At 46.1% G+C, this 22,126-nt stretch overlaps 1 protein-coding gene across 1 annotated transcript in view; it reads right to left on the reverse strand.

Annotated features, from left to right (window-relative positions):
• The window catches only part of MCCC2 (methylcrotonyl-CoA carboxylase subunit 2), a 501,365-nt gene that overhangs the window by 377,342 nt on the left and 101,897 nt on the right, over positions 1 to 22,126 (reverse strand). Inside the window, exon 5 of the mRNA XM_069627517.1 lies at positions 5,145 to 5,272. Coding sequence (XP_069483618.1) covers positions 5,145 to 5,272 — 128 coding nt within the window. The remainder of the gene's footprint in view (positions 1 to 5,144; positions 5,273 to 22,126) is intronic.

Consider the following 22,126-nt stretch of genomic DNA (forward strand, 5'->3'; position numbering starts at 1 on the left):
TGAAATTCTGAAGACAACTAGGTATGCCCGTCCCCCCACCCCACCAGACTGCAAATTTGGGGAATGATTTGTTAAAAAATAAAAAAGTTATTAAGAAAACAAAACAAAAAACAAAGTTGCGGCCTAGTCCCCATTCATTTTCCCATAGACAAAAAAGGTACGTTTTTGCCGGTCCACACAGCTCAAACCACTGGATGGATTTGGACCAGGTGCAACTTGGCCACAACGCAATGACTGGAGGCCTTATTGTGGTTTGGGGTTATTCCGTCCAGTAGTTTTTTTAAATATTGGATGGAGATGGGGGTGCCCTTCTCCAAAATAGATAGCTATATCTCTGGCAAATTAACAAGAAACCAGGTGTTTATAAATGAAACAGCCGCCATCTTTTTTTCCCCTCGATGCAGAGATAGTCGCGGCTATAACCTTGGTTACCCGAAAACAAAAAAAGCGGGAAAATGCCATCTCCAGGTGAAAAATCAGGGAAATGCCTTTGGAGTACAGGTGAGGGGAAGTAATAGGACACAAAGTAAAATGTCAGAGTTGGAGGCGGTGTAAGGACTGAGTTTGCAACACAAAACTTTCCAGTAACTTTGGCTATCAGACCAAATAGCCAACACTTCATAGCAAACTGCATCACAGAAACAGGGAATAGGGAGTGCTGAGGGGGAATAGGTGAGGGCAGGGGAGGTTAAGAGGCTATCAGAGGAGTGGGGGAGCAGGCACACATGTGGGGGGGACTTTGTGAGGTTCTGGGAGGGCAGGGAAGCATGTTTTTCCCGATAACCGCAGGTATAAGGACTACAAAATAATAACCAGGCCTATAACCAAGGGTATTTGTAATTCATTTCCACGGTTATGGAATTTTGGGATATTTACAGCTACAGTGACGTTGTCGGTGAAAAATCACTGCCATGGCCAGTTACACGATAGCCATTCGGGACTCCCATCCATGCAGTAACCGGGATGACCCTGCTTAGCTTCAAAGTGAGGAAGGGGCTAGCCCCCTCAGGCCGTGTCACTTATAAATGAGCGCAAGTTACAAGACCACTTAGAGCAACATGGCCTGAGCGGGACAGCCCCTTCCTCACTTTGAAGCTAAGCAGGTTGGTCCTGTTACTGCACTGATGGGAGACAGTCCACATTCCTGGATGCTGTGTGTTTTCTTAGTTTTAAATATCTCAAAACACACGGCATCGCATAATTCGTTTTAAACCGTGCTACTGTCAATCCTTGGAAGTATGGGTAAGGAGCTGCGACTACATGGAGAATTGCAAATCCAGCTTGCACGTGTGAAGCAAACTAGAATGTATATATTATAATATATGCCACAATTGTACACTTTTTGCCAAACATTGTTCTATAAGGATTTATATATTTGAATGACACTATGGTATGTGTACTTTTCAAGTTATCTTTATAAAGCAGAGTATCGTTGAATACCAGACATGGGGGTGAGAAGGGGAAATTATGAGAGGGCAAGTAAGTTATGAGTATTTGCCCAGGATGTGGCAAAAGAGCTTGCAATCCTGGACACTGGTGCAGTTATTTATCCCTGATTGTGGCTGCTTTTCAGGGCACAAGTAAAGGACACATGTGGTTGGACAGTAACTTTTTTTTTCAGAGGGCAGATGCAACCCATTGTTTTTTTTCGTGGTCAGCAAGCTTGGTCAAGTATTTGGCTACCAGAATTTTACTCCGGTTATCATGTTCCCAGTGCAGGCGCTTACCCACAAGGCCACAAGCACTTGTCTCGTATTGGGATTTTGTTTTCCAGGGAATATTTCACTGCAGAGTGCTGGGTTTAAAAGTTGCACACCTTTTATTCGTTGCCAGCATATTTATTGGAACATTTCCTCTATCAAGTTATTTTTCTGGCGTTCATTCCTTTTTGTAAAAGTCCAATGCCATTTTGTCTTGCGCACTTTCTTCTAAGGGGAAGGTCAATTGAACTACATTTGTATATTTCACTTTAGGATATATGTACACCTACTGTGCATACTTGGGTGCCAGCTTTTGATTTTCCCTATGGGGGCAAAAGTACCAGTGCAAATGTTATTCTTACAGCCGGGCATTTTCATTCTGTGCTGCTTAAATGTGGTTAGTTGGGGTTGTATGATGTTTCACAACAGTCACCAAGAGACGGCCATAAAACAAGGGGCATGTAGCACGCTGCTCAACCGAAGTGTGTGATCCTTGGCAAATAATTTTATCTCGCTGCACATTGTCTAAAACAAATGGTGAGTTCTCAAAGCCTGCCATCTTTTATACATACCAATACCACTTTCAAAACATGTAAAAATCTGTCTGTGATTGATGAACGTCTTTGAGCGATGGGTTGTGTTTCAAAATATAGAGTGGGCATGATATACAATATGATATGGCATTTATAACGTGCCTATACACAAGTGTTTCAAGGCACAACGAGGCAAGGGAGGGGAAACAGAGGGAAGAACAAAGACAACAACCTTACTAGGCCTAGTGACGTTGAGATTGCGCAAGTGCGGGGGGTGAGGGGAGGGGAAAAAGTGCCAGGGGAAGGGGAGGATGTGAGTGCCATACAAGGGATCAAAAATAAGTAGTGCTGCCAGCATGTTGCTAGTGTGAGGGTTAAAGTGCAGACAGCAGGTGTCCAATAAGTGCAGGTAAGGGGACTGTAGGGTTGCAGATACAGACCCAAGTGCAAGGGTTGCCAGGAGGCAGTTTGGGTGTGCAACTGGGCAGGCAGGGACCTGGGCCCGGATTCAGAAAGTAGCCAGGTGACCAGTGCAGTGTCAGACAGGAGATCAGCAGGGGAGAGGAAGAGAGAAGGCGGAAGCAAAGAGGAAGGTCTTGAGGTGCTTCCGAAACAGTAGATGACTCAAGTTTCAGAGAGGCGGGGAGGCTGTTTCAGAGGGAGGCGGCAGCCGGAGAAAGAGAACTACCCCCAACTCGTTGCTTGGAGAAGCGACTGACCCTGAGGGAGTTGGGGGTGGAGGATTGAAGAGCTCGAGTAGGAAGATATTTCCGAAGAGAGAATTGGAGGTATTGCGGTCCCAGGCCCCAGAAGGCCTTGTGGACAATGCACAGGGTCTTGAAATTGACTCTTGCAGCCACTGGGAGCCAATGGAGAGATTTCAGGGCTGGAGAGATACGATCCCTGGGCTTGAGGCGAAGGACAAGGCTCGCAGTCCTGTTCTGGATGAGTTGTAGAGGGCAGAGAGTAGAGGCAAGCAGATTTAAAAAGAGGCTGTTGTAGTAGTCCAGCCTAGAAAGAACCAGAGCTCTGGAGACAGTGAGCTTCTGGGGGGGAAGGTGTGGAAAACCTCTCAGGAGGTGTAGTTGGTAGTTTGACTTCTTAGAGACGTCAGAGATGTGAGGAGAGAAGGAGAGTGTGGAGTAGAATATGATTCTGAGGTTCTTAGCCTCACAGGTGGGAGCAGGAAGAGGGCCAAGGGAGGCGGGCCAGAGAGTGACAGGAAAGGAAGTTGCAGGTGTGCCGATGAGGAGGAGCTCCGTTTTACTGGCATTAAGGCAGAGATTATTGGCAGCACACCACTCCTGGATTGCAGACAGACAATCTGAGATGAGAGAGGGAGAAGAGGCAGCAGAGGGGAGCCTGAAAACGAGCAGAGGGTCATCCGCATAGCACCGAAATGCTGTGCCCATTGGCCAGGGCCAAAGGCCATGGCTAGTGGCCTGGGAGTGATTTGAAAAATTAAATGGGCATGGCTTGAGGCCATGGCTAGTGGTCTGATAGTGTTCTAGAATATCTAGTGGCCATGGCCGAAGGCCGTGCCCACTGGTCCTGGCCAACTGCCATGGCTAGTGGTCTGGTAGTGTTCTAAAATATACAGTGGGCACGGCTGATGGCCAGTGGTGCAGAAAAAAAAACTATGCTACAACAAATCTTTGGAAATTCAAGAAAAAACCTTTGTTGCAGGGACGTTAGGATGAGCAATACATTGTTAAAAAAAAATAATAACTTTATTCAAGGAAAATACTTTAGTTGCAGGGACGTTAAGGTGAGAACACTAAAGCCACCTTAACTTTGCGCCCCCTGTTGCGCAGCCTATGAGCACAATGAGGACATCACAGTTTACAGTTGCCCCTTGTTGTGTTCAAATATACAGTGGACACGGCCAAATGTTGTTGCCACTGCCCATGGCTGGTTAGTGTTGTAATGTAATCAGTGATGTCATCAGTGATGTAATTAATGATGTCATCTGTGATGTGAATGTCAACTGTGATGTCATCATTGTGGTCATATTTATTATGGTTACATCACTAATACCATCATGTATGACTTTACTGGTGCCATCACTAATAACATCATAGATGACAACAATGACTATTTAACTGATGGCATCAGACATAAGATCACTCTAGGTACTTGCACATATTTAGACTACCAATACATTTCGGCATACGTGATTTTAGCATTTTGGAATAGATCATACCAATGAGTACATTGTGAGAAATAATCAGCAGCTACACAACTACTTGCAAAGATTTCATTTGTAGTAGTTTGGTAAAAGATTATATCTGATTTATAGGTATGAAGGAGTGAGAGGAGTGAGAGGTAGAGGAGACCCACTGCCCCCAGGAGTCATCTGCCACCATCCAGGACGAGATTAAGGGAGTAGAAGAGTTAAATGGCAATAGAGGACAAACTTGAGTCCTACATCATGGGTAGAAGCAGGGCGTAGCGATGTCATGGTGAGAAGCAAAGAGACGGCGCCAGCTGTCCAAGGTCAGGTTCTGCGATTGAAGTATCATCCATACACTGGAAGAAAACTGTGTCCGTGTGCAGGTGGAGTGGAGAGCTAATGTCATAAGTGATGTCATCAGGTATTTCCTCTGTGATGTCACCATTATGGCCATAAGCTGCACAACAGGGGGGTGCAAATTTACATATATATATATATAAACAAACTTTAAATTTTAAAAGTAGCTTATCTAAGTAACTTCATACTAAAACTCCATGTACATCGTTGTACTTGTAGAGCAAAGATTGTACATCTGAGCAGGGGTGTGTCCCCAGAGTCACTTGTATTTGAAGCATTTACGTGGGCACAAAGCCCACTAGCGCCCTAATGTAACGTGTGCAATACCAGGACAAAGCATTTTCCAAGTTAACATTTATAGCACATTACAATGTCACTTACCTAAATATACGCAAGGAAGGTGATTCTGCATCGCAATTTCTTGTGCACGCAGGTGCTTCTTGACTGTGATGGGGTAATAAGCTCCACCTTTGACAGTTGCATCATTTGCAACAATTAGGCACTCAACTCTGAAAAGAAAACGTGTGTTACAACTGGGAGCACAAAAGACTGTCATACAGAATGGACTATGTTATTTATCTTAATGTAAGAATGGCAGCAAATGTCTGAACAATGACATGTGAGAGGAAGAAGGAAAGACAACTATGAACAGTGAGAATCAGAGTGTGATAGAGACAGATGAAAATATGTGCAGGACACAGTACAACAGGTGCTGTGAATGTGTGAGGTAATATAGTACATGACAACTAAATGATAAGATGCCGGCGTGATGATTCTGATGGTGTCATCACTCATTTCCTGGCAGTGACCTCTCCCCATGTGGCCAAAGGACAGCAGCCGCTATCTGATCCGACCTTGAGGGAGGATCAGATGGGGGGCGGGGGATAGCCCTCGGGAGGGGGTCATAACATCATTGGATGAGACATGGTATCCCCTTTGTTCTTTTGAGGATACCCCGCCATTCTCCATGCCTTGATGAACTATTGCCATACGTCCCCTCACCCACCTAGGAAGGATCCTCAAAACACATTATCAGACTCTGCATATTAATCAAGAACTGACTTGCCTTTTAATATCCTTAAGAACAGTTTCCAGACTTTGAATATAAGTTATCAGAAACAGACTGCCATTACCATAAATCTGAGAATACTAGGACACAAACAAAGATTAACAGAGTAATGAGGATCACTGGAAGTCAAGAGTGCACTAGTAGTTGGAGGAACAAACCTGAGGCTGGGAAATTTAAACCAGTGAAGCAGCTGACAAGCAGACACTGGCTGGAGAACGCTGCTTCTCTCAGTGCTGTCCGAGATACAGTGGCGCTAGCACAGAGTACGTGGAGCAAACCGGCTCAACGACACAGAAGCTGGGAGCAGATTGCTGAGGAGAGTATGTGGTAAGGACACCAGAAGCAGATGCAAGGCATCTGGGTATTCGCGGGTACTAGGAAGCAGCTTCCACTTCACGTATGCCAAAGAAGACATGGAATAGGCCAACGGGAGGCATGAGACACATAGAAACTGAAAAGCAGAAACAGTGTGAGGGAGCAGAACGCTGTAGGGCCGCCGCAGGTTTTCAGCAGAAGAACCAACATACGCCAACAAGAACCGTTTAGTGCACCCAAGGGAAGCAGGGACACAGAGGCATATAAGCAACTCTGTCAAAAGTAAATAATCATAAATGAAATACATGAGGAAGAACAAGCAAAGGAATATGTTGTAAAAAGGCAAAGCTGAATAAGCGTAAGAGATTGTCGCGTTTGTGAGTGTATGCAGTACACCTGTAAGAAAAGCCCTGGTAGGATAGTATACGTGGATTCAAGGAAGACCAAACAAGTATAAGAGACTGTCGAGTTTGTGAGTGTATACAGAGCACACATGAGAAAAGCCCTGGCAAGAGTATACCAGGAGAATACAATTTATGAACATGATTATGTGAAAAAGTCTTGGCAGGGAAACATACCTGCATGACCTAGGGGGTAATATAAATTACTTAAGGAAATCCTGATAAGGATACATCAGGACTAGCCAAAGGCTGTGTGGAACATATTAAAGAGGATAAAAAAAACATGGCAGGAGAGTGCACCAGGTATCCTAACAAGATAAAGAATAACAGCCAAGTTGTTTTATGTACCAGTTGTGTTATTGATCAGGAGAAATTTAAGGAACAGATATTCTTGAATATAAAACAGAGTGAAGAGAAATCCACTAGAAGGGAATCACCCTCTGGGACAAGGAACTATATCCCACTGGAGCCGTTATGTTGAAGTTATGCATTTTCTTTTTGAACATGTGTACACTGCTAAAGGCCAAAGACATTTTCCCTTTTCACCTTAAAGTTGATTTTTAGAGTGAGAGGGCCAGAATAGTATTTTGGACATGGGACAGTTTTGCTTTGGAAATTCTGACATTGGCAGTTCCTTAAGTTTTGGTTTTCAGTATGGAAACACCTTTTAGAGCAGGGACACAGAGGTATTTGCCAACCCCCTTTAAATTTAATATAAGTCTTTGATCAAAATCATGAACCCGTTGTGTCTGAATTCATTCCTGGCTCCTCACATCTGGTGGCAGGCGTGGGATCGGGCTCAGGCTCAGTTGACACAAACTGGGGCACCCTTAGGTTTGAAAAACCTGGCAACAGAGCTTCCGATCCATCAGTAGTTACAGAACATTCCATTGGATTTGATTTATGTAGTAGCAGGGGAGAGGTATTACAACCTGGAGACCAAGTATTAATGCCTACTGATCTGGCCTTGATACCCTGTCAAGCACTTACATCAGGCTCGCAGTTAAGTCAGCCCTGGGTCGGCAATACGGCCTAGATATCTTAGCAGGCATCACATACCCCGACTATAGAGATGGCATACAATCCTGATTCACAACAGTGGCAATGAGGCATACCAAGTAAAAGCAGGGGAAAGGGTGGCACTAGAGAGCCCGACCACGAATGGCGGACTTCTTGTGAGCTCCCAGAGCTAGCTCACATTAACCCTGCTTGACGCTGGCACCGGGGTGACCCGTTTGTAAATTCTGGTGTCTGAAGGGGTCGGTGAGTGTGGGGTGCGGCTCACTTTAGGCTCGTCTGATCCCCCTCCCCCATTGTCCAGCTGGAAGGAATCTTGTGTTGTGGCCAACTCCAGGGAACCTCCTGGATCGCCTCGTTTGGGGGGTCAACCCCCGCTGCAGGGGTGCTGTCGGCTCGCAGTGAGGTGTAGAGCTGGATAGCTGGTAGTGGAGGGCAGCCTGCCCGAGTTGGGAGTGCAGTGCAGTTGGAGCTGCCAGCCCGATGGGGCTAGGGAAAGTGATGGTGGCCCCCTGTGGCAGGGGTGCTCCGGTGCCTGTGTGCTGGTGCAGGGTAGTACGGCGCTCTCCTGGTGGACTGCCCCCGGAGCCTAGCTGGGATATTCATTTGAGCAACCTCGAGGCAGTCTGAGATCATGCCCACTGGCAGCTGAGGTTGGCCCTGCACTGGTAGGCTACTGCAGAGGCAAGCGAAGATGGAACAGTAGATCTGTGGTCCCTTGGTACCTGTTGGTGGCGAGTTGGAGGCAGAGCAGTTTCTGTCATCCTGGGCCTGGTACCACTGATGGACCCTCTTCTGGATTGGGAGAGTAACGACGGCTCTGGCCTGGGTGGCCTGGCATGGCTTCTGATGTCCCTGCCGGTCGGTGGGTCTGCCGAACGCTGACTGGTTGGTGCTGTGGGTATCAGCCTGCCGGGCAATTCCTATTGGGGATGTGCTGGGGCCCTGAGTGAAGTGTGGTGGTCCATCCGAGTGTGGAGTCTGACTCGCCAGTGTCGGCTAGTACAATTGAATCCTGTGGTTGCTGACTGGTCCCTATTTACTATCTGAGAAGCGGCCTGTCCCCTATGGCCCTGTGGCCCTGCTGCCCTTGTGGCTTGAGCTCATCGATTGTCCAGATGTGAAAAAACAACAAAACCCTTTTGAGGTGGGGTCCTGCTGTAAGGCACCCCCCGCACCCAGCCCCAGCAGATTAATCAGGGACTGGTGGATGCCGCTGATGGAGGGGCGGCCCAGGAACCAGAGTTGGATACCAGAGTGATCTTGCTAGATCTCAAGGCCTGAATTGGCAGATTGGACTCCAAAATGGACTCCGACCTTGAAAGTAGATATGCTACAGCACCGGCTGGATAAGCATCGCCTGTACCAGGTAGAGCACAGGGTGTCTGGTCTGGAGGACGGGGTGGTAGCGCTTACAACAAGGGTGTCAGCACTGGAGGATCAACTCAGGTCAGTCTCGGACAAGAATGAGGACTTAAAGGGTCGAGCCCACAGAAATAACATCAGATTCGTCGGGATCCGGGAGCAGCAGGGCCAGTCCAGGATGGAGGAGTTTGTCGAGTTCCTATGCAAGGCAGCTTTCGGAGAAGCAGAGCTCTCGTTCCTATTCATTGTGGAGAGGGCACATCGGATCCCGGCGTTGAGGCCTGTGCGCCTGGGTGCTCCCCTGCACCCTATCATTGTGCGCCTGTTGAACTATCGGGACCAAGAACCATCCTCCACATGGCACGACAGAAGGGAGACCTCCAGTTTGATGGAGATAGATTTCACGTCTTTCTGGATTTTTCAGCTGCGGTACAGGCGTCCAGGAGGTCTTTGGTTGGGGTTAAACATAGACTCTGAGACAAGAACATACAGTACACAATGCTGTTTTGCAGTGAAAATGTGTGTTCAGTGCAAGGGGAAGGTTCTATTCTGAGGCCGCTGGCTCATTCTTGGATGGCATTGGAGGGGCTGGCCGCTCGTATCACCAGAGGCCCTGCAATGATGTGAGGAACCATGGCCAAGAAGGACAAGAGGATCCCTGAGCACTGACTATTGAACCAATTGGGCAGCTGATAGGAGTTTGTCTGCCAACCCAGGCACTGATTGATAGATATATATGATCCGGAAACCTGGGTCCCTTGTACTTTGTTGGATGAGCTGGCTTACAGTGGTTGGGTACTAGCGCCCTAGGCGCTGCATCTGTTTTGGGTTCTTTTGGAGGGCAGGTGGGAAGAGGGCCTTGTTGGCCCCTCTGGGAGATGGATGGGGGTGACTCAGGCAGGTTGGGGGTTGTCCCGGGGGGTGGGTTCTGGGAGGTGCAGGGTTGTTGTGTTTGGTTTGCGCATCAAGAACATGTGAATGACCACTGCACAGAGTCCAGAGTTGCCTGTGAGGGAGGAGGTGACGGGGCACCAGTTGGAGTTAAGGGGTGCTGTGTACTGGAGTCCCTGAACAATACAGTGTCTTATTTGTGTAATAGCGTTGGAGACTTTTCTGAAACAAGTGTTGAGGAGGTTGTGTTAACAGGCTGCGATTATCTAGCCTCATGGGATGGCCTTTAAGGAAGTAACATGCAATAGAAAGGGGGGGGTAACCAGCCCTCTAAGACCAGGTGGGTTTTGCACTACTTGCGTAGACATAGTGTGGAGGTGGCATTCATTCAGAGACGCACCCTGTTCCCTGTATGGAATCCCGCTGGGCCTCTCAATGAGGTTGTCACAGATACTACTCCTCATACTCAACATACGTGAGGAGTGTGGCGATATTGATCAACAGGGCAGTAACATTTCGATCAATAACCACCAAGAAGGATGAGGAAGGGAGGACCCTGATGGTTTGTGGGATTCTGGAGGGGGTGAAGGTAACACTGGTTAACACCTATGGGCCGAACGTGGATAGTACCGATTTCTTCGAGTGGGTGATGGTTAACTTTGCCACCAGCCACGATTCAACAATTATATGGGGTGGGGATCTGAATACGGTGCTTGACCCTACTCGAGATCCGGCAGTAATAGGGGTTCGCACCCAGGGCAGGGAAGCAAATCCTGGATATTTGTGTGACATATGACTTGGTGGGTGTGTGGAGGGTACAACACAGAGATGAGCGAGATTATGCGTTTCATTCATGGGTACATGGGTCAAGCTCTAGGCAGGACTACCTGCTGGTGTCCCGCACAGGAGGATTTCTCTGGGCGCATGTACGATTCTTCTGAGAACCATGTCTGACCGCTCTACGGTCATTTAAGGTTGTGTCGTTGCTGGGGGACGGGCGGGTATGAACTCCTGGCGTTTCAAGCCTGATGCCCCGTTGGACACACTGTTCCGTCAAGTAATCCATGATGAAATGGTGTCATTCCTCGACCACAATGTGGGCTCAGTCGCTTTGCAAGGGGCGCTGTGGGAAAGCATTAAGTGTTGTATCAGGGGTATATGTATGGCTAAAGGAAACGGGACACTCTGTTCGATCAGGAGGGAACTAGTGATTAACGAAGAGAAATTGAAGGCGCTGGAGGGGGTTTACGCCTCCTCGGCAGATACTAAAAGGCTCTGGCAGCGTTAAGGTTGGAGCTGGACAGATTGCCCATCAACGCGTGTAGGGAGGCCAAATTTCAGATCGGGCCGCTTGGTAATGGAGTATGGTGAAGGGCATATTGGCTAGGCTGCTGAGAAAAAACCCCTACATATCGAGGTGATCAGAGACCCCCAGGGGACACCACTTTTTGCTGAAAAAGACACCTTTATGTATCTAGATATGTACGGGACACTGCGAGTTTACAGCAATATCTTGATGCGGTTGAATTGTACTGGGTAGATCTGCCGCTTAGGGAAGCTCTCAATAGTGAGGAGATGCTGGAAGAGATTTTGGTCGTCATTAAAGAGTTTCCTGGGTTCAAGGCTCCCAGCCCTGAAGGTCTTTCGGGAGAGTTTTACAAAGCATGCATACCTCTTCTGGCTCCTTTGTTGCTGTATGTGTATGCCGAATCAGTGAATCAGGGGTCCTTGCCTCCTTTGTTGCATGAAGCCTCTATTATTTTACTGCATAAGAGGGGGAAGCCTCCCGAAGACTGAGCCTCGTACCAGCCGATATTCATAAGAAATGTAGACAACAAGATTTATGCTAAGGTTCTGGCCAATCGCCTCCTCCCACTGATGCCCGGGTTGGTGTTGGCAGATCAATTGGGGTTTATACCAGGCAGAAACACGATGTATGGCTTGCACCGTTTATTCGGGATCCTTTCGGCGCAGAAGCCTGAAACGCAGGCGATAGCGGTATGGTTGGATGGCGAAAAAGGCATTCGACTGTCACATGGCCCTATCTAGCAGTTCTCCGGAAGTTTGGTCTCAGTGAACGTTTCATCTCACTGGTTTCACTCCTTTATGATGCTCCGGAGAAACGGATCGCAGTGGGGTGTTACTGCTCTGAAACGATAGAAATGGGGCGTGGATGCCCCTTGTCCCCTCTCCTTTTTGTGCTTGCGATGGAATCCCTGGTGGCGATACTGCAGGACCATCGCATACAGCTGGGTGTACAGCTTGGCCCACATCGTCTAATTATTTAATTATATGCAGCTGACCTGTTGTTGTTTTTAAGTGACGCCGTCTGTGGCCTACCACCGGTAATGGGCGAGTTCTCTGGATTGAAGATCAACCAGAGTAAATCAGTGGTCTTTTTGCTTACCAGTGGGATTATGGTGTTTGAGGATGGCTATGGTTTCGCCTGGGAGAATGATAGTACTCGATACTTGGGGGTTGCGATTTCACAAGACCCATCCATACTGTTTTCCAATAATGATGGTAGAGCCATCAGCTCTATTCAGGATTTGATGGCACAGTGTTGTGCCTTTCCTCTTACCTTAATGGGCCGCATCTCGATAGTTAAAATTATTGTTTTGCCCAAATTCCTCCATCAACATTCCACTATTCCTGTATACTGGCTTGTCCCGGAGTCTGCGGGGGATTATCACAGACATGATCTGGGCTGCGAAACAAGCCAGTGTAGCATACACCACGTTGATGCAGCGGTATGGAAAGGTGTGCCTGGCATTGCCTTACTTGGAATGATATTATGGGGGGGGGGGGCAGGCGCACTTCCTGGAGTTTTGGTAAGCCATGCACTTTATTGGACGCCATGTTCAGGTGCAAAGGGCGCATTATGGGTGCCTCCAAGGTGGTGCCAGGATCTGTGCTTATTGTCAATGTTATCTGCGCTATCTGGCGCAAGGTCAGTATTAATATTCTATATTCACTGCTCCTTACCATCAGGAATATGGCTAGTATGGTGATCACGGGGGAGAGAATACTGGGATACACACTTTTGGTGATTACTTTGAGGAGGATACATTTATTTTGCTACAGAGGGGGCGAAAGGCAAGAGAGGGTCCACCTCATTGGATGTGTTCATGTACTTTAGGGTGCGGAACACTGTGAAAACCACATTTCCATCGTTCCCGAAGCAGCCAGCTACATGGGCACTACTAAACGTTCCGATACTGTCACATGGGGAGGGTCGTCTGGTTTCCCGTCTGCACCGCAGTCTCCAGTCTGATATCGTTTGGTTCGGTGATGCCTCCAGGCAGCATTGGGTGGAGACCTTGGGACAAGAAATTGCAGAGGAGGCCTGGAACTTTGTGATGCTGTAGACTCAAAGGGTCTCCCTGAACTCTAAGCTTAAGCCGATTCACTTCAACTTTGTGCATTGGGTCCACCATACCCCGGCAAAACTGCGTAAACACTTCCTGAGTACCCCCGAAACATGCTGCAGAAGTGGTTCCTGCCCAGCTGATTTTCTGCACCTGGCTTGGGTCTGTCCGCTCATATCTCAATATTGATACCCAGGGTTTCGCTTATTGTCGGTGGACAACTAGATTTGGGTCCCATGGTGGCTCTGTTGGGACGCACAAGACATTTGCTGAGGGCTGTCCGGAGGCTCCCTGGTTTTCTCTTGGTGCTGGCCCGCAGGAGGGTGTCTACACAACTACTGATTCCTTTGGGATGTATAATGTTTGTGTGTTACCTCTCATGAATACTTATCACGGTTTGTTCTGGACTCCCTTAGAGTTAGGATGTTGTTATTGGAAAATCAATAAACAAATTTGAAAGGGAAAAAAAGTAAAAGCAGGGGATCCTGCAGGAGGATTTGTTTACCAAAGCAGAGGAAGTCAAGAAAACTGATAAAACTGGGAGGGGGAGCAAAGGCTTTGGCGAGGCAGACGCAGAATTCCCCAACTACATCCGAGGCAGTACCACCTAAGGGAGGAAGCAGATATTATTCCAAAGAAATAATATATTATTTGCCCAAAGCAATGATCTCTTGCTTGCAGAAACTTTCCTTCATGCGTTACCTGAAGAGGAGGGTAAGCAAAATGGAGTTAAATGTTATTCCCCTAAAAACTGGACTACTCTATAGAGGAGATCTTAGTCCCGATGGCACTCCCAGATCTCAGATAATGGTACCCAAAAGCTAAAAAAAAAAATGGTATTGGACAGTGTTCACTCTCATTTAACAGATGGTCCCTTAGGAACAGCCAAAACACAGGCATACATAACTAAGCTGTTTCTATTGGCCGTGAATCTATGCTGATGTGAAAAACCTCATGCTTACTTCTGCCCTGTGCCAAAAGACCAGTTTTCAGATGCCCCTCCAGCTCCGCTACAACCTTTAGCAATCATTGATGTTCCTTTTGCACATATAGACATGGACAGAGTTGGGCCCTTTGAACCATCAAAATTGGTGAACCAATATATATTGATTATTGTGGATTATGCAACCCAATATCCAGAAGCATTCCCACTATGCAATAATACGACCCAACAAATTCTCAAACACTTGATACGAGTTGGGCTCCTGAAGAAGATCCTAACTGACCAGGGGACTACCTTGATGAGTCGGCTAACGGCAGAGGTGAAGGAAATCCTACATATAAAAACCCACAGGACTTCCATGTATCACCCACAAACTAACAGTTTAGTGGAACAATTCAATAAAACCCTGAATCATGTCCTAAAGAAAATAGTTGAAGCAGACGGCAACACTGAAATATCATGACACAGTGGGCCCTTTTTGCCATCCGAAAAACACCACAATCCGCAACAGGATTTCCTCAATTTGAATTATTATATGGCTGAGAGCCACAGGATGTCCTTGACATGTTACGGGAGGCTTGAGAAGAGCAGGCGAAAAGCCATCTTTGCCCTTTTCCAAACAGCCCAACGGTTAAAAGAACATAGGACTACTGTTAGAATAATAGTTCAAGCCTGCATGGTTAAAGCTCTAGAACACCAAAAGACTTACCATGATAAGAAAGCTTTCCTCAGGACCTTTTCTATCGGACAAAAGGTTCTTGATCTCCTCCCATCATATAACAATAAGATGTTGTCGAAATGGCACGGCCCGTATCAGATGATAGAGCAAACAGGGCCATATGACTATCGAGTCTCCCAACCAGATAGAAGAATTAAGACCCATATCTATCACGTAAATCTGCTCAAGGAGTGAATAGAGGATCCCGTTGAGAATACCACAGTAGTATTAACCAGTATATTGACTGAAGAATCAGAGAAAAATACCTTGATTCCTTTCCACCTATCCCAGAATCGGAGAGAAGATATATTAGAGTTGCTAAAACATTTTCCCAATGTCTTTAGAGCTGAGCCAGGAAGAGTAAAAGGCGACTTTCACTACATCCGTACACCCCCAGGGAAAGTGGTTGGTCCATTCATTTAAAACCCTACCGGATCCCAGAAGCAAGAAAAGGAATAGTCATAGAACGTGGAGAATATGCTACAATCTGACATCATTGAAGCATCTCAGAGCCCTTGGTCCTCTCTGATAGTACCTGTTGTCAAGACAGATCAATCATGGAGGTTTTGTATTGATTTTAGAAGGTTGAATGCGGTGTCACAATTCCACAGTTACCCTAAGCCAAGGAAAGACGATCTAATTGATTGATAACTGCTGTTTTCCTCTCCACGAATGATCTGACACAGGGATACTGGCAACTTGACATTAATCCAAAGGACAAGGAGAAAACAGCTTTCTTCACCACAACTATTACAGTTCAAAGCATAAGTTATGATAGGTTATTTGGAACGTGCTTAATACCCAGAGGTTTCTAAGCGTGGACCCGGGGATCAAACCTGTGGTGCTCCATGTCGTCTTGCTTCCAAGGCGAGGAGGTTTCCCCTGAGCTATCCTCCCAAGACTAACGTATTACCTTGTGGGCTACACTGGGACCCAGCCACCTTTCAAATGTTAATGGACCAAGTCCTACAGCCTTACTCCTCTTTCTGCGGTGCTTATATCGATGATATAATCATTCATAGTAAAACATGGGAAGAGCACCTACATCACCTGTACCTAGTTACCATAGCCTTAAGAAAAGTCAGGCTCACAGCGAATCCAAAAAAAATTCACTTGCCACAATCCACTGTCAAGTATCTTGTATTGTTTGTGGATAATGGGCTTGTTCAACCCCAGAGTGAGAAGGTGAAAGCTGTCCAGGAAACTTCAGTGCCCAAAACCAAGAAAGATCTAAGAGCCTTTTTGGGTTTAGTGGGGTATTATGTGTGATTCATCCCCAGTTATTCTTCCATCACGTGTTACCTCAGTAAAGAATGTAGAACCCCAAAATATGAAGTGCAAAGATTAAAACCAGCTATGTTTTGATAACTCAAAAATATTCTGTGCAGTGAACCAGTGTTAAAGGTGACAGATTTCAACAAAGAGATCATTTTACATACAGCAACGTCACATGGCGAGTTGGGGGCTGTTCTTTCACAGGATCATGATGGAATTGAACACCCGATTCTTTATATCAGTAGGAAAATATACCCTTGCAAAAAGATCTACACCACCATTGAGCTGGAGGCCCTAGCTATAAAGTGGGCAGTGTCATACCGCAAATACTGCCCTCACTGGCAGGGAATTTAGATTGGTCGCAGATCACTCTTGAGCCTCTGCAAGGCCACCGACGCACGGGTCATGCACTGGTAATTAGACATGCAGCCATATTGTTTCACTGTAGAACACTGAAAAGGAAGAGAACAGGAAAATGTAGACTTCCTTTCCCATTTCCCAATAGGTACTGAGAGAACAAGCAGCATTAGGGGAAGGGTATGTGATGAATTCAACTGTGTCATCACTCCTTTCCCGGTGGTGACCTCTCCCCATCTGGCCAGGGGACAGCTGCCACTACCGGATCTGGACCCTGGGGGTGGCTCTATGAGGGAGGCTCTCATGGCGGGGGCAGCCCTCAGGTGGGGGTCAAGAGCAGACTGGTCTTTTAATATCATTGAGAACACTTTTACAGACTTTGAAATTAAGTTATCAGAAACAGAATACCATTACCCTAAGTCATAGAATACTAGAACGAAAAAGATGAACCAAGTAATGAGGATCACTGGAAGTCAAGAGCACACGCTGCACTTTAGTGGTTTGAGTAACAACCAAGGCCAGGAAATTTAAACTGGCGAAGCAGCTAACAAGCAGACACTGGCTGGAGAACGCTGCTTCTCTCTTTGCTGTCTGAGATACCGTGGGGCTAGTACAGAGTCCATGGAGCCAACCGGCTCACCTACACAGAACCGGGGAGCAGATTGCATAGGGGAGTATGCACTGAGGACATCAGAAGCAGATGCAAGGCTTCTGGGCGTTCACCGGTACTAAGAAGCAACTTCCACTTCATGCAAGACTGAGAAGATACTGGATAGGCGAAATGAAGCCGCAAGACATGTAGAAATTGTAGAAATGTGTAGAAACTGAAAAGCAGAAACGGCGAGAGGGAGAAAACAGCGAGAGGGAGAAAAGCGCCATAGGGCCACCGCAGGTTTTCAGCACAAGAACCAACATATGCCAACAAAAACTAGAGGATGATCCGAGGATGACTAACTCAATAATTAACACATCTAGAGCCCAGAGGTGGAGATGTCTTTACAGAACATCCAGGCATGAGTAACAAGAAAACAACAGCTCCATCCTGAGATGTATAATTTGTCAAATATGGATGGCACACAATAGAAAATAACAATCATAAAAAACAAAGCAGCACCTAATATTTAAGTAAATGGAAAACATCTAACAGCAGCAGATTCCCACAACAGAACTGCCCAAAATCATTTGGCGATTGTATAATCATTACATTTCCAGCTAGAGACTTCTGGTTCTCCATTCACCTTGGCTCCTTGCAGACGTTTCCCTCCAACCAAGCAAAGATTTTTACTTCACATCTCCTCCGTTCCATCCCTTACCATCACTTAGCACTAGATATTCTTTTCCAACTTTATATGGCATCAACAAAAATGTAGGTAAACTGCAAGGCCCTAGTGTATATACTTAAGTTGTTTTATCTTTCTCAGATCTCCTGTAATCATTGTAACAAGGTTGCATGTCAAAATAATTCTAAAATGTCATTGGTTTCTTTTATATTCTTCATCAATAACTCCATAAACATATCTTTATATTAACAGATTTGCGTCCATCCTTGTGTGAGCCTAGAGTTGGTCACTCCATTGATTGCATGAGATGTCATTCTATATGCTGACACAGTTTCACTGATGCTTGTTTCCTACAGAACGTGTTAACCAACGTTAACTGTATGGACAATTATGAAGTTGTTCACTGTCTCCACCAATCCACTGCCACTTAAATACTGAAGGGAAGTGTGCCAAGGTGTGATGCCCATATCCACAGGAATCATTGCATCTCTTTTTGACAAAACTGTACTCCATAGTCTGAATCTATTTGAACAGGAACACCCCTCCATCAAAGACACTTGAAAAGAACAAATGATTTACATAGTCATAGCATCCCACTATCCCTCCACGCTACCCTTTTGGTTGCATAATCAACAAGGAAGTGCATGGTGAAATGGTTAGGCGACCCTTTCACAGCAGTTCTGGCGATAGTGGAAATGGCCAGTCGCCATCTTGGATTGCTCCATCATGAGTGCCATTTATACTTCTCAGCCACTGAGTATCTGATAGGATGCATTGTGTGCAGTGATTGGAAGGGCTACAGGAAAACATTCGAGAGGCATGGTATCCAAGCTGAGGGACAGACCAGGCCCACACATAATCAAAAATACCAACACAAGACTACCGCCAACCATCGCTCTTGTAGTGTACACATAGGCATGCATCGCAACTGCTAACCCACCATGTGGCCATGTGTCAGGGCCGTAATTGGCACTTAGCAGAAAAAGACACAATCAGTATTCAAGAAATCTTGACGGCAATGGACAGGCTTAATTCTGAACTGAGCACCTTTTCCAAAGGAAGGCCTAACATCTTTGGGGCAACTAATGCTGGTAGAAATCTAATACATCAGACAGTGATTTCAGAAGCTACTTAGTGTCAGAAAAAAGACAGACATGATCAATGTTAGATAGACTGGGAGCTAATCGGATTAGCTTGCAATTATTTATTGAACAGCCAAACATTATCAATGTACTGACACTTCCTTCCAAATTCTGCCACTTCTGAGAGAAACGATTCCGACAGATGGTTTCCACTGCTACCATGCCAGAAAATCAGGTGTGATATTTCAGTGTAGCTTTCTAGAAGGCCAAGTGCTGTTCAGAAATCCCATTCATAACAGGTTAGCCAAGTCCCTTTGTGAGATCCTGCCTTTCAGTATCTCCCCGTTCACTTAACTGGATTACAGATATGGAGGTAGGCCATGGCCAGAAGTGCTTGAGACAGACAGGAGGACTCTACCCAAGTAGTTGTTAATGATATGCGGACAAAGTGAATAGCGGAACTGCACCTCCAAGGAAATGGCTGTAATATTTAAGGGACAGGCTCCGAAAGGCAGGCAACTTATTTATGAAAGATGCAAAGAACATATAGACTGTTCCCAACAGTTAACATCTGCGAGCAAACTGGCCTTCATCCAAATATAAAACATCACCTCCGGTATTACAGCCATTTCCCAGAAGACAAGCAGTAAAAAGTATTAGGCAAAACACCCGGTAATCATACCACCGTTTTCCTGTGGTTTTGCTTCAGAGTCAAGTCTAGTGGCAGAGGGAGACGGAGATGTAGATGTCTCCACATGTGTTTGGTATTGCAGACTGAATAAGTTGAGTTTAAAAGGAAGGTGTATTTGGGATTTTGAATCATGTGAGGAACAAGTCTTTATGTATACCGTGATAAACCATGAGGCAATGGTAGCCATATACTGAGGGGGAATCTTGCAGGTTATGATATGTTATGCAAAATGTAGAATGCATTAACATGGCAGCGAGATGCCCCAAGGTTAATTGTTTCGACCCTCGTGGGGCCAATATTAACGAGCCACGTGTGCATGTGGGGAACTTATTTGGAAAAAACAATACAATACAGTTGCTGACAGACCTGTGGTTTTTCATGCAGAGAAAGTTGGGGCAACTCATAGCTCATATACATATTTTTATTTTATACTTGCATCTTTACCAGCAGTAAAAACAAGATGGTGGACGCCACATCATGCATGCATTGCTTGTGATGTGAAACACTGTCCGAGTAACAATATTTATTCTGTTTCAGAGTACATTCTTGCAATTTCAAAAGCTTTATTTTTTAATTAATGAGAAGAACATTCTGTCTATGATGTATGCTATGAACATCTCTTCTGTGCCTTACTTAGCTAGCCTTCCCCCTGCCCCCCCACCCCCTACTTAAATATCTCAGCATGGAGCCAGAACTCGAACTGCACAGGGGCCACAAATACCCATCTTCCAGCTCCGATTATGGTCCCCTTATTATGATTATGGCATTTACTGACCATGGACCTAGTTCCGGGAAGCAACAAAGTGCTTTACAATCACAGGGGGAAGAGCACAGGTAAGCAGAGAAAGGGAGTAGGGTCCTAACAGAGGGAGGGTGGGCAATGGTCAGCAAGGAATCTTCAAGTAACCAGGGGTGGAAACAGTGGGGAGCAGATCACTAATTCTCAGGTAGGGTGGGGAGCGGAGGGTGTATGGACCTAGGAATTGGGGAGGAGGCATCCCTTAGAGGAAGGCCTTGAGCTCTTTCCTGAACTGTAGAAGCGATGGGGCAAGTCTGATGTTGATGGAGAGGAGGTTCCAGAGTCTTGGGGCATAGAAAGAGAAGGCCTGTCTTCTGGCTCTTTCCTTCCTGTACCGGCAGAGTTCAAGTCTGCACATGTCCTTACTTCGGGTGGACGCAGGCCTCCACAGGTGCTGAGTTTCACAGTGAGGTAGTCTTAGTCCTAAAACAATTCCTATCATGGTCTAGCCCCCCTTGGCTATCCTGTACCGGACTTAGACAACTCTAGCCAATCTCCTAGGGGGGTGTGGATCACTATGCCCCCCCTTGCTTTCGTAACTCAGGGCCTTTGTGCACTGTGTTACTTCTAGATTACTCCTATAGACACAATAACATAAGACACAAAGAAAACACATGAATCGATTCAATTATAACAATAGAATACATGTATTAATACATAACAATGGATGATCTTTGCAAATGTCGAATTTCCACCTTTTATACTTTTGGTGCAAATCTACCATGCTGTGTAGGTACTGTAAGCCTCACAGGCTTCTTTTTTTTCTCTCTCCCTCTCTCTCTCCCAAACCTCGTTGTGAGAGTATTTTCTAATCAATCAGTTTAGTTTAGGCCATAAACCATACTTCCCATTTGCTTCCCTTGGTCTCCAGCTCTGTGTCTCTCTACATCCCACTACTTCTGCAGTCAGTGTCAGGGCCAAGCTTCGGTCTCTCTCTACCAGATCGATCTCATCAGAAAGTGCACACTCAGTGCGTGTCTCTACACATGCATACATAATACATATCACTACTAAACATAACATGTGTAACTACAAATATACCGTGTCTCTAAATGGCTCTACATGTCTCTTCAAATATGACAGTGTGTCATTCTATAAGCAAATGGCTAAGGCATACAAAGTGGCAGTCTATTTAAGTGGATAGTCTAATGATGCTCCTTCAGCAATGTATAATCAGAATATATGATGGATAACTAAACAGGATGCAATGATTCCTAAATGGGTAATAATGGGTAATGGTTCTGTAACAAAGAGTAATGATTCTCTAACAATGAGTCTAATGATTCCATAATGATAACAATCCAGGCGTCTCCATTCTAACAGGTTCTACAGTAGCTTGGGGACTTCAGGGTGACAGCCTTATAGATGACGCAACAAGATTTAAAGATGATATGGGCTTGCAGCAGAAGCTAGTGCAGTCCGATGAAGGTCGGGGTAATGTAGTCCTTTGATGAGTCGCTCTGCTGAATGCAGAAAACTCTCAGGGGTGCTCAAGGGTAGTCGCTGGAAGGCCTTCCTAAAAGCTATTGCCACCATTCAGGTGGGAGAGGACCAAAGCTTGGACAGCGGATCTGAAGCTGTTTCCTGGAATGAAGGATTCGATTTTACCCAGGAGAGAAAGTTGGTACCAGGCCGTTTGTGTCTTCCATACTATGTGCGAATTGAAGGTCAGGTGTCTTTCGATGTCGAACAAGGTACTTGGAGCAGATGGCCAGCTGAAGTGTGAAGCAGAGAACCAGGTCTGGATGTCTGGGTGATCTGTGTTGTTGGTCAGCAGTAGAAATGTAGTCTA

This window comes from Ambystoma mexicanum, chromosome 6p (genome assembly GCF_040938575.1).
Source record: "Ambystoma mexicanum isolate Mex_15411 chromosome 6p, UKY_AmexF1_1, whole genome shotgun sequence".
In the NCBI taxonomy this organism is placed as follows: Eukaryota; Metazoa; Chordata; class Amphibia; order Caudata; family Ambystomatidae; genus Ambystoma; species Ambystoma mexicanum.